Source organism: Phoenix dactylifera, chromosome 13 (assembly GCF_051530095.1).
Source record: "Phoenix dactylifera cultivar Ajwa chromosome 13, Ajwa_hap1_PhDact_Kaust_v1.1, whole genome shotgun sequence".
Lineage (NCBI taxonomy): Eukaryota > Viridiplantae > Streptophyta > Magnoliopsida > Arecales > Arecaceae > Phoenix > Phoenix dactylifera.
In genome coordinates, this window is record NC_143202.1 from 28,464,825 (window position 1) to 28,477,274 (window position 12,450).

Consider the following 12,450-nt stretch of genomic DNA (forward strand, 5'->3'; position numbering starts at 1 on the left):
ATTTATCCATCTGGATAGATCTTAAAAAAATACTGGAATAGGCTAATGCCATTCATAGGTTAGAGAGTCCAAGGGCAAGTTTGGAATGGTTCGAAAACTCAGAAAATTCGTTTAAAATTTTTAAAATTAAAAAAATATATTATAATTTTAATTTTTTTAAAAAAAAGGATACGATAGCAGAACAGTCAAGTGCGCGAGGTCCTGTCATAATTTTCCTTCTTTTTTTTTTTAAGGGAGGGTGGGGGTCGGGGTTTGCTATTGTCACGGAAAAAAAATGGAGGACAAAAGGCGATGAAAAAAGAAAGCGATCGAATCAATGCATTTATTTATAGGGCGGGGCGGTTTCCTGGATCCTCCTTGTTTTCTCTCTCTCCTTTTTTTTCAAAAAAAAATTTTGAAATCCACTCCGAGTCGTTCAACCATAAATGGCCAATCGGTAGATACCAAAATTCCAAGCCCCCAACTTTTGCTCGTTAGAACTAAAGAATTATAAAGAATTATATGTAGTAGGTAGCTTTAAGGGAGACCCTCCCCTTATAATACTGCCGAGCGCCGAGTTTTTACCCGTCAGAAAACTATAGGATTGGGAATAAAGAAGCAAATCTAGTAGACTAGTTGGCAGATTTAGGGGAGACTCTTCCCTAATAAATCTCCATCCATCTCCTTACTCTTACCCGAAAATCATACGCACTCTGAACGGACGGAGGAAGTATTTCGAGCAAAGCCGCAAAGGTGGTGGCCTCCATGGGAAGCAAGCCACAACAACAGGGGCTTTTGAGTAATTACGGCATGTCTCTTTCACGCACTATACGTAGATAAGTAGGAAGGCGGTTTTATTAATTTATTTCACCACCCCAGAACAAAAAGAAATAGCAATAAAAAAAAAAGGCGGTTTTCGCTTGGGAGCGAGATGTAACTTTAAACTTTTGAAAAGAAAAAAATTAAGAAGGACGCCCCTCCACAGACATCGATGGAGGGAGGAAGGGGATGGGAAAAGAGATTAATCTGATCCGGTCAACTGTTGCTGCGCTGTAAAAGCTAAAACCCTCTCTGAATTATATTAATAAATAATCAATACTTATATCCTAATGATAAAGAATTTGGGGAGAGGGGGTGCAAATCCCAACACCACTCTCCGTTTCTGAAACCAAATGAAATCCGAGCGTCGCATTTGCAGTTCCTCTTTTAAAGAAAGAGCGAGAAGTGGGAGGGAGGGAAAGGAGAAAGGAAGCTAGCTGGCAGGCGGCATAAATATATACATAAATATAGTTGTAAAAAAGAATGGCAGGGGAGAAATAAAGAACTGTGGAGGGGCTTCTCCGCCTTCAAAGCAAAAAAAAAAAAAAAAAAATACAAGCACCAGCAGGCTTAAAAGCTGTCGGAGGACTCGTTCGACGTTAGCTTGGCCTTCCTTCCCTTCCCTCGGTGGGCCTACCTTAAACCCTCCAGAATCCTCGAGCTTACGTCGGGAGGGAGAGCTTCCCCTGGGTCCCCGGCGCGCCACCAAATGGCGCCAAGGGGAGGCCTCCCTCCGCTGTCTTCTTCCGGGCACCCAACATCCCTGCCTTGCTGGCCTGTCGGCTGATCTAAGATGGGCTACGTCACCTGGCCCCCCTCGGCGTTAGGAGTTTGAACGGGGGAGCTATTCACGGGCGCTGAGTTGGATTTTTCAAACGTTCAACCGGCACTACCTAATTTTATTAGCTGAATGGTGCCTTCTCTTGCGATTTGTAAGACACCGGAATCCAATGCCCAGAGATGCCGATTTTTATTTAATGAAAAAAAAAGCGGATTTTTTTAGACGTCCATTGCCGTAGAACAGCATGATACTCAGTGTAAATTAATAAATACACTGGCCCAAAATTCAAAACAAACATCTAAAAAAATAACAAGAAAGAGATGCCGAAAGGATTCAAACAAACATCTACAGAAAAGAAATCATGAAAGAAAAAAAAAATCGAAAAGAGAAGAAAAGCTTTTTTATTAAAATAATTGTAAAGAGCCAAACTCGACCCCCTCTCACCCAAGGAAGCCATCCACAAACAGAGTCATCATACTAATTTTTTTCCTCTCCTATCTTAAAACTTCCCTGGGACGTCTCCACCACACTCCCACCTCTCCAAGTTGCCTCTCTCGCTCTCTTAAAAAAGACGCATATAACTCTTTCCCCTTCTTAATAAAACTATACGCTCTCGTTGGTACAATAAAAAAAACATCACCATCTTCTATCAAAAAATAAAATTATCACCATCCTACTCTAAAAAAAAAACTTTTATATTACGTCGATCTAAAGCTCGGTCTAATTTAATATGAATCTGGATCTTGATAGAATTATTGGAATTTGACAATAAATCTCAATACTTGCTTGATATGCTCGATCCAAAAATCTAAATTTGAACTATCAAAAACTCAAACCATTTTAACTGTTAAAATAAAATTTTCCATTCATATCAGAGAGGTCACCTCGAAACTAAAGCTTTCAAAAGTACATCATCCACCTAAGCTTGGGTAGCCTCGATCGCTACTATGTCCGCACCATCTTACTAGTTGGCAGTGGATAACTCCATGAAACTGTTCAGAGACCAACAAATTGATTTTCTTTATTTGGCATCATCATACATTTTTTTCACGTTGGCATGCCACGCCACCGCTCTATCTTGAATATATGGCTGAGGTTGGTCATGCAAATCATCGGTCAACCTCAACATGCAAGGAGAAGTGAAGACTTTTCTTCACACGGGAGGCATGGTCACTTTTCCTAAAATAAGTGGATGGAGAGAATACGGCAACATCCTTTACATTTTTATTGACAAACATCTCCCCTCTGAAGTTTAAATTTTTTTAATTAATCACTCAAAATTTAGGGGGAACAAATAAATAGTTGGATTGCATTGACACAAAAAATATTTTTGAGGGACTATTTTTTTCCTAAAAAAAATTAGGGTTAAAGTCTGTTTGAAGTAAAGTTGGAGGGACATCGCTATTACTTTTCCTAAAGAGGGTGTAAGGTACATCACTGGATTTTTGGTGTCCATGATGCACTTCTTCATTTCATGTGATTTAAAGAACGTGTTAGGATTTGATTACTATGAGCTACGCTGCAAAAAAACATGGCATGAAAAATTCTTACTGGACCAAAGCCAAAAAAAAATTCTTACCGGCAATTATCAAAGCTATAAATTTGATTATTTCTATTATTAGTGACTTACCATTAAGTTAAAGTGATATTTCACCTTTCATATAATTTGGTAAGAAATAATTTAGATTGTTTTACATAGTAATCATAATATGCAATCAACATCCCGATCGGATTTTCTATTAGAAGCATGCACCCCTTATGTAATTTTTTTTGTCAAATAATGCTCCTCATATATCGCAATCTAACCAGTCTTCAATTCTTTAAAAGTGAATGGAGTTTGGTGATAGGAACATTTTAATTTAAGTTGCAAATTAGTTGCTGCACTAGTAATTTAGAAGACGGCCTTGGTGCAACAGTAACAACGTTTTATTGTGGCTTGGGTTTTATTGGTTCAAAATACTAAATTAGTCTCCATACACATGAGAATGAGACTATGTACGTATATTATCAGCCTCGTCTAGTCCACAAACTATATATACTACGATACCCTTTTTATTGGTGCATCAGTGATCGGTTACCGGATAGAAGCGGTATCTTTCGCGAATAAAAAATGATTCATCTCTCTTGGCAGGGATCCGTTGTTGAATCATGCCTGCACAGATGTCAAAGCACTCTGAACTCCATCGTGCATTCATCTGCACAGATCTTATAGTAATCGCAGATCTCAAAATGATCCGTGGGTGATCATCCAACGGTAGCGGTGGCCTCGCGCGCGAAGTAAGGTGAATCGCGCGAAAGACGCAACCCCGTCCCTCGCGCAGCACAAAAATATTGCATCAGAATGAGCCGTAAACGCATGCAGGAGCCTACGAAAGAGATGATGATGACCGCCTTGGTCCATTGGGGACCTTGGATGACCCACCTGACAGAGAAAGAGCAAATGGTGCCGGTTTGACCACAATCCATCATCAACGACTTGACGTAGGTGGGCCAGCTCCCAGCGTGAGAAGAACAGGGAAAGCCGAGGCTACGCCCAGGCTGCCCGAGAATCCATCACCTCGATCGAGCCCCCCTCTTCTTTCTGCCATCCGTGCGTCCTTCTCCCGTGGGAGGCAACCGCAGCAAGGCTTCGGAGAAACCCAAGTAAAACGATGCGGGACGGCAGCGGGCTCGACCGACGATGGTGACGCGCTTGCTACCACTGCCAACCTTTTTCCCATTCCTGTTCACCCGGAGAGAGAAGCGGAGCGAGCCACACGCACGTGATGCATCGGTCACGCGCTCCCTCTTTCCCTACCTGCCGCTCTCTCTTTCCATCGGCAGCCAACAACCTCGTGCGAGCTTCTCAGGGGCTTATTACAGCCATCATCATTTGCCTATGAAAAAACTGAAAACTTCGAAACCCCAGATTAGAGAACAGCTCCTCCGCGTGACTCGCATATACAAGAAAGGACAGGGAATCTATTAACGCCGACGTTTCGGAGGTGCTGCCCTCGGGCTCAGGGATTCTTTATGATCCCTATTGCATTTGTTCCAATTAGATTATTTCGGCCGTTTAATTTGGATCGGCAACGTCTGCAGGACTATTTCCACCACAAAAGAGCAAAACAAAGCCGGTGCGTTCCATTTATTTCCTTCCTCTTCTATCAAGACTTAGATCACCCACCATCTACCCATTCCAGTGGATCCAGCTCGCCACCAGCAAGGTCTTTGCCAGATACGGTTTGCAGCGACCAAATATGCCCAGGGCTCCATCGCAGCTTTCCGGCCAAAATTCAAGAGTCCGGTCAAAAGACCTTCCCGTACATATTCGCGGTTGCGTACAGATGACTCGCATCACAGACCATTTCCCACCTCCCCCGGCTTTAAAAAATGATTGGGTTTTCCGATAAAGCCTAGATGGTAGAGATATGATTGTATAATAATCTACGAAGTGGGCATTTTCATATTAGATTCTTCGCAGTTGCCTTGTAGAAATAAAACAAAAGGAGAAACGAGAGAGAGAGAGAGAGAGAGAGAGAGAGAGTTCAAACATCTTTTCTGGTGAGAGCTTTCAATTCCTGCATCTTTTAATAAGGCATACGACCGACTAAAGGAGAAAACAACAAATAAAGCTGCCAGGTGATAATTAAAGTAAGAAGAACAGGAGACAGCATCCAAACCTATTGTGTGATTCTTTCCTGACCTCCAGCCCTCTTTCAAGGTTAAACCTCCAGCTCAACGGATGCTCGAGTGTTTTCAGATACATCGCACTCTGGCTAATTAATGGGACTACCCGCCTCGAGTCTTTATTTTTCGGAAGACAACTATAAGCTCAAAGACTTAACCGAAGCAATGTAATGTGCGCGCTCGGGGGAAAAGAGCCGAGCAATCTGGGTAAGTTTACGAATCAGGTTTAGGAGGGAACTTGAAAAAATGGCCATACATCCTCCACCAATTCACCGAGGCTTCCTCAACCGTCCGATATTCCCAGATATGTGGCCTCGATTTCTCACGAGCTTCTAAAATCTCCTGCAACAAAACGAGACGAAGCCCTTAAGCTAAGACTGACAAAAAACATATGCATACTGGAAACCCGTACATGCATGATGTCGAAAATAGCGCATCCAAAGAACCAAGAGACAAAAGTAAAAAAAAAAAAGAAAAGAAATCAATAATGATCAAAAGTAGAACTTTAACATGATGGTACACACGAGAACTTTATCGATGCGTTTCTATGACCACCTTGATGCGTCCAGCAGCCACTCATATACGCCCTTCAAGATCAACAGTTGACTAATCATAGACTTTTTGGGCTCCTTTAGGAGATGCCCCAGTAACACAGAGGCAAGCAGTTGTTCCCGAAAACTATTTTGCAATGAACAAACCAAACCCAATACAGAATGTGATGCCATGGGGTTGTTTTGGAGGAATCTAAATCAATATCAAGAAAGCTGTAAATAGCGGCATACATTACTCCCTACTCTTCTTGTTTTTGTTATTGTTTTCTCACTTTTCCAATCCTAGGCTGCCATCTTGAAAAATCCGAGCAAAATCCAAATGAGCTTCATACGGATTGGGAAGGGGGTAGATACAACCAAGATATGCAGGTACCTGGTGATTAGATCTCGACCTAATATTTTCACAACAGAAAAATATATGCAGGTGTCTCTAGAAATAGACAGGCCCAGGCCCCAGATCCATGTTGAAAGTCAAAAAAGATGAGGAGAAAACCGAGGTAACATGGATGGAGGAAGTGAGAGAAAGGATACTGACTTGCTTTTTAAATAGAAAATGCGTTGATGAATAAAGGATATTGACTTGCTTTTAAATAGACAATGAGTTGATGCATAAAGGATAAACCACAAAGTTTCATAAATCTTGACCTAACAAACACAAACGCGCAATTAGAGTTCACATGCATGGTTGCAACACCAATTAGTAACAATTTACATAGAAAAAAAAAATCTGCGTAAGATAACCAGAAGATACCATAGTCGTCCAATTTGATGGAAACTGATTTCTGAATAGTAACCACAGAAAATAGTCTTAAATTACCCAAGGACGCATTTGTGGCTAACTAGGTTTTCAAGGCTTTTCAAATGGAAATAAACATAGACTATGGTTAGAGTTATGCCAAACCTGAACTTCTGATGACCTTCCAGTTTTGTGGTTAACTAGGTTTTCAAGGCTTTTCAAATGGTAATTAACATAAGCTATGGTTAGAATTATACCAAACCTGAACTTCTGATGACTTTTTGGTTTTGAGGCTCAAACAGTCAAAGAGTGCATTCCACTTCCCGAAGCAAGTGTCAAATTCTCCGTATCTGTAGTACTGTTGCATCTGGTGAAATGGAGCTGCCATATGGTGCACAAGCATCAGCATAAAGTATATACATTCACAGCATAAACTAATCCCATAAGTATTTACATCACAGCAAAAACTAAGAAGTTAGCTCTAAATTCCTTGCAACAGAATGTAAAATTATTTGATACATGCTTGAAACATAGCATTATGTGAAAATTGTATCATGTGTGTAATCATCATGCCGAAAAAATGTGCAATCTGTTTAGGGTTTGCATATACATGAACAAAGTACTACATCGCTCTATACTACAGCTTATTCCTTAGTTCTCCATGTTGCTTGTGTGTATTGTGAATTTGTGAAATAACTTGAATAATAAATAGATCAATAAATAAATTTGGCCTCAAATGAAGATTTATCACATCTATGTAAGATCAAGGCTAGTGTTTGACACTATGCCCTTAAGACAGATCTCGCCCTCTACACAGGTGCTTTGGATCTCTTGAGCATCTGCCTCCCAGAATACAATGATCTTCACAAACAAAAGGAGCACACCAATTTGTTTGTACGGCGAACCAAAAATTGAGTTTTTGTACTCTCTTTGAATAAGAGAACAAAATGAATTAAATAAAATTTTGTATATAAAATGGTTAGGGCAAGGCTCTATTTTTAGAGTTCATAGTAACTATTCAGAATAGACGCCAAGTGAAGAGACATGTCTTTTCTATTCAAATGAATATATACATCCCTACGAATAGTCATGTCTTTCATGTTACAGTCATATCTTTTAAATGAAAAGATGCATCCCTACAAATGAATAGATGCATCTCTTTTGAAGAGACACACCTCCTCCAAGATGCAACTTTTCAAGTGAGTCACTTTGGAGCTTATTTTCTCATTCACCTTTTACTGTCTAACACTTCATTTCCATTTAAGTAAATCATATATCACCTTCTTTAAAGATCAGTATGAGGTGTCCAATCAAAGCAATGAAGTTTCCTTGTTTTCATGATTTGATGCAGTCAATATGGACACATTTTTTCGTTTCTGCAGTTGATAATGCTTAAATCACTAACATTTTGAAACTATATATCATAAATAAAATTCAGAAACCAAAGACGCCTTTTTTGAAAATCTGCGCCTTACGCCATTGAATTACATGGCTGCATATTTGGCTGGGCCACTATATGATGTGCTCAACCCAAACTATATCCTGAGACGGCTGAGGGGCTTGGTACATAAGGCTCTCACCATTGCGGAATCTGGGGAGGGTTAGAAGTACGCAATCTTAACTCCATGTTCGGAAAAGCAGTTTCTGTGTTTCGAACCTGCGACCTCTAGATCACAATGGAGCAACCTTACCATTGGCCTTAAAGGGCTGGGCCAAATAACAATTTTGTTGGGGGGCTTAAAAAGTTTTGGCACAACTTGAATACACACTAAACTTTAAACCAAATATTATGTTGGCACATTAAGCTTTCCTAATTAACCTGCATATGGCCTACGCATGTGCATGTATGGATGTCTGTGTGTGCATAAGGAAAAATTTCACCGAACTCAACCTCAAACCCAGGAAATAAAAAAGAAGTAATGTTTTATTCTATTTGCTCTTACTACAAGGCATACCGAATCATCTTATAATTTGAGCCAAGTCAGGTTAAAAACAGCCAGTCAAATATTTGGCCCCAATCGCTTGAGCATTTCTCATTACATTCTGAGCCAAGATCAGAACAGAATTTATAGGGGTATGTTGAGCTTTTAAAAAAAAAAAACTTTCATAACAAGGACTGAGCTTAAGACCACCCTTCACTTAGCGCATCCACACTCACACAAGCATCTAAAGAGAAGAGGACCCATGTTCATAACCACATCTTAAACTAAAAAGTTTTTTCTCAACTGGTTCAAGGTTCAACTACTGCAGGAGATGAATTGTCAAGCCCATGACACCATAACGCATAGATCTAGACATGTAATCCATCATGTATCCAAGAAAAAGAAAAGATAAAGATTTGTAAGATTTCATTCGCAAGCTTTAAATTGTATTAATGGGGATTGTCCTATGCCTTGAACAGAAACATAAGAAATCCAGATTTGTCACAAGCATTGGTTAAACCAAATTAACCACAACCCTCAAACTAAACCTAGCAACTAAAGAGGAAAAAAACATGATTTCCTAATCCTGCAACAACACTCTAAGCTATTATAACTAGGGTTCAGTGAAACAGATTAGCATTTTGTAGCACTTCCAACCTTGTATCTCATTAAGGTATGGCAGAATCGTTTATAACAGACAAAAGTGATCCTCGATTGAAAATTATATTGGAGAAATAAATTAAATGCTCAAAGCTTCATAAACTAGCTATCTCAACTTGTTTTGACTTGACATTTTGATCTAGCTGACAAAAAACATTTTTTTCATCCTATTATTGACTCTCCTAGTTTTGATGGTGGAAACCGACAATAAGCGTTCATGAAATTGGATTGTTGAATCATGGCATTGTCTGACCTTAACTATTGATATTGATGCATCAGATTAGCAATCTAATGCAATAAGGCAATGGATCATCACTGATGAGAACATCATAAAAAGTATTGCACTCGTTCACAGTCCTCAAGTTTAAACATAATGAGCAGTCCACTTTGCTTTGCTCACTGCAAACTTCCATGCCTCTTGAATCTTCCTCGATCAACTTTGCAACAATTGCATCACCAGATTTCTGTGCTTGTGTAGTTGTATTCAAGTTATAACCATATGATCTCTCAGAATTGGCACTTAAAAGATCATTACATCAACTGCCAAAAATTTAAGGATGGTTAGCATATCCCATCCTTCTTCAGGAGGGTAAATAGCTCAGAAATAGTCTGATCAGATCAACCAACATCTTCAATTCTCATGAAAATCACCCAGGAGACCAATGAGTGCAAATTTAGCTCGTTGAAACCTCTTTACATGTTCCAAGGCTTCTTGGACATCTTACTGATTCAACATCTTATTGAACAAGAACTCGATCCAAGTTCTAAGAATGACTATCAACGCACTCTGAATCCACAAAATGCAGATCTGATCTATGATGATATCAATCAGAAGTCAAAATTCCATTTAGGGCAAAGCGTAGGAAAAAGCTCGAGTTAATCATAGCCAAAGTCATTGAAGTGAATCCTCAAATCCAGCAAAGCTTGGATCTAGCGCCCCCCCCCCCCCCCCCCCCCCCTCTCTGTGCATGCATACACGCATGTCTGAACTAGTTAAAAGGACAAAAGTAACAAAAAAGGTGTCTGAGTAAGAACTGAGTATCAGAAAACTTCAATGATTCTATTTATAGCATGGGTGTTGCTAAATGAACTAAAGAAAAAAATCCACAAATGAAAACTTCTAGTATAGTTTGGACCATCATGAACTGCTAAGAGATGACAAGCTCTTCGCATAAGCTAACTACCTACAAATCTCAGCCCCCGCCCTGCCTTTTTTTCCCTTCCACAGCAAAAACATAAGTAAGAAAGAAATTAGTAACAAAAATACAGAAGAAGAAAAAATAGTCAAAAAATTTGGAAGGACGGTGGGTCATCATTAGACCCTCCTATTATTCCATCAAAAAAATTTTGTATATAGTGTTGTATAAAAAGGTAAAACAAACATGTAAGTCATCACGAAGTGAATGTTCTATGAACTATTTCTTGTTTAAGGGTACAGTTTCTGCCAAGATGATGTAATAGAAATGCATCAGTTTCATTAGAATGTCAAAATCAGTAGTAGCTACAAGTCAGTTCCAAATTTCTGAGGCTTGTAATGTAAGTTTTTGCTTGACTAAAGTTATAAGGTTTTCAATCCCTAGCAACCATGGGGCTGCAAACTGAGAAAAGATTATTTCCTGGCATATCCATCCATAAGAAATACCGGGCCCTTTTGTCATTTAGCACATGAGCATGGCACAGCTCCATATCCATGACTAAATGGGCCGTTTACGACGAGTGACTTGTTAGTTGATGCAAACTGGAACACATTTGGCAATCCCAAATTCTGAAACTAAATTGATATAAACCCGATGGGACTTATCTCGTACCCATGTCAGCTGAGACAGAAATGTTGACGAAGGCAACAGCTAAAGGAATACAAAGCAGTATAAAGGCAGAGATCAGAATCAGGCCACCAGAAGGAATCCATGAGATGAGGTTTGATCTCAGCCCCCACTACAATGTAAGCTCCATACCACTAGAAGGAATCCATGAGGCAACAGCTAAGGCATGCAATACAGCCCGATCCCACTAGAACTGCTACGAGCACCTCATTCTCATCGCTGCCGCCATTGCATAGGAGGAAGAGATAAAACAAATAGTTGAGCGGCATGCAGCGGCATCCTTGCTTACTCAATCGTCGAAAATTGAAATTGGAGAGGGGGCCTAAAGATGGGTACATAAGTTGTTGTTCCGAAGCAGATGCAATGAAAAAGGGCACCGCCACCTTGAGCTCTGGGGCAGACAAAAGATGTTGATATCAGAGTCAGAGATAGACGCTCAATTTCTAGGGACATCCACCATCTTTGGGGACCTCAAATCGGGAACATGTATAGTTGCAACAGAGAGCAGGCAATGCGATCCATCCATCACAAGCCTGCGCTGTTATAGCTCGCCCTCGTCTCTTTTCAAGATCCGGACGGTCGATTTGAGATGAACTAACACGTAAAAAAGCAATGTATGGAATCCAGCGATTTCGCTCTGCCATCCCAATAACTCCCCCCCTTCTTTTTCTTTCCTACAACCATTGGATCGGGAACGGACAAGCATATAACCGCCCAACGAGCAGCGAAGAAGCATTCAGACAGACAGAGATCTAGAAATACGGAGAGAAAGAAAGAGAGAGAGGAGAGAAGGAACAGGAGGAAGATTGCGTGCGTACAGTAGCAGAACCAGAGAGCGTCGAAGCATTTGGTGCAGGAGACGCGCCGGACCTGGTCTTGGGGGGCTGCTAAACCTGAACTCGAACTGTTGACGTTGGTGGTAGGAGCCGGAGCCGGTGCCGGGGCCGCCGCCGCCGCCGCCGCCGCCGCCGCCGCCTCCTTGGGAGGATGATCCATCTGAATCGAGGGAGCGCAAGCTGTTTGCTATTGCGGCTCTAAACCTAACCAAGCGGAACAGCGGAGGAGAGGAAAGAGGACGACGACGGAAACGAAAGGCCTCTGGCTGCTGGGGTCTCCCGTCCCACCAAGAATTTAGGAATTAGGAATTAGGAATTGAGAGGGAGGAGCGCGGAGCGCCGCGCCTGGCTGGGCTTGTGGGCTCCCTTTTCGCTGGCCGCGTACACAAGGGCAGGGCTCAAGGACCCCACCCGGCCCGTCTTGCCCACAATCAACGTTGGGGAGCGGATCGACGTCTAAATGGCGCGCTCGCTCCACCTTTGTTCGCCCTCCCCCCACTCCGATTAATGCGTCATCCCCTCAAAGCAGTCAGCCTGCATCTTACGTTTGATATTTGTTATGATCGCACAAACAAACACCTATGCACCTGTTATTTCCAATCTCCTATTTGCTGACGACCTCATACTCGCTGCCGAAGCTTCTCTTGCTCATAATCTGGATACTGTAAATTGCC

General features: G+C 41.1%; 1 protein-coding gene across 2 annotated transcripts; it reads right to left on the reverse strand.

Moving 5' to 3' along the window:
* Positions 1-5,115: 5,115 nt before the first annotated feature.
* LOC120103912 (uncharacterized protein C227.17c-like) lies at positions 5,116-12,337 on the reverse strand. Of its 2 annotated transcripts, none has more exons than XM_039130675.3 (3): positions 11,759-12,337; positions 6,798-6,916; positions 5,116-5,590 (listed from the first exon to the last, which is right to left on the reverse strand). In XM_039130675.3, exons 1-3 carry the CDS (start codon positions 11,934-11,936, stop codon positions 5,462-5,464), a joined length of 426 nt encoding a protein of 141 aa, XP_038986603.3. In that variant the 5' UTR covers positions 11,937-12,337; the 3' UTR covers positions 5,116-5,461. The 2 variants fall into 2 exon arrangements, with proteins under 2 accessions (XP_038986603.3, XP_038986604.3); XM_039130676.3 differs by having other exon boundaries at positions 5,447-5,590; positions 6,793-6,916.
* Between the last annotated feature and the right edge of the window lie 113 nt (positions 12,338-12,450).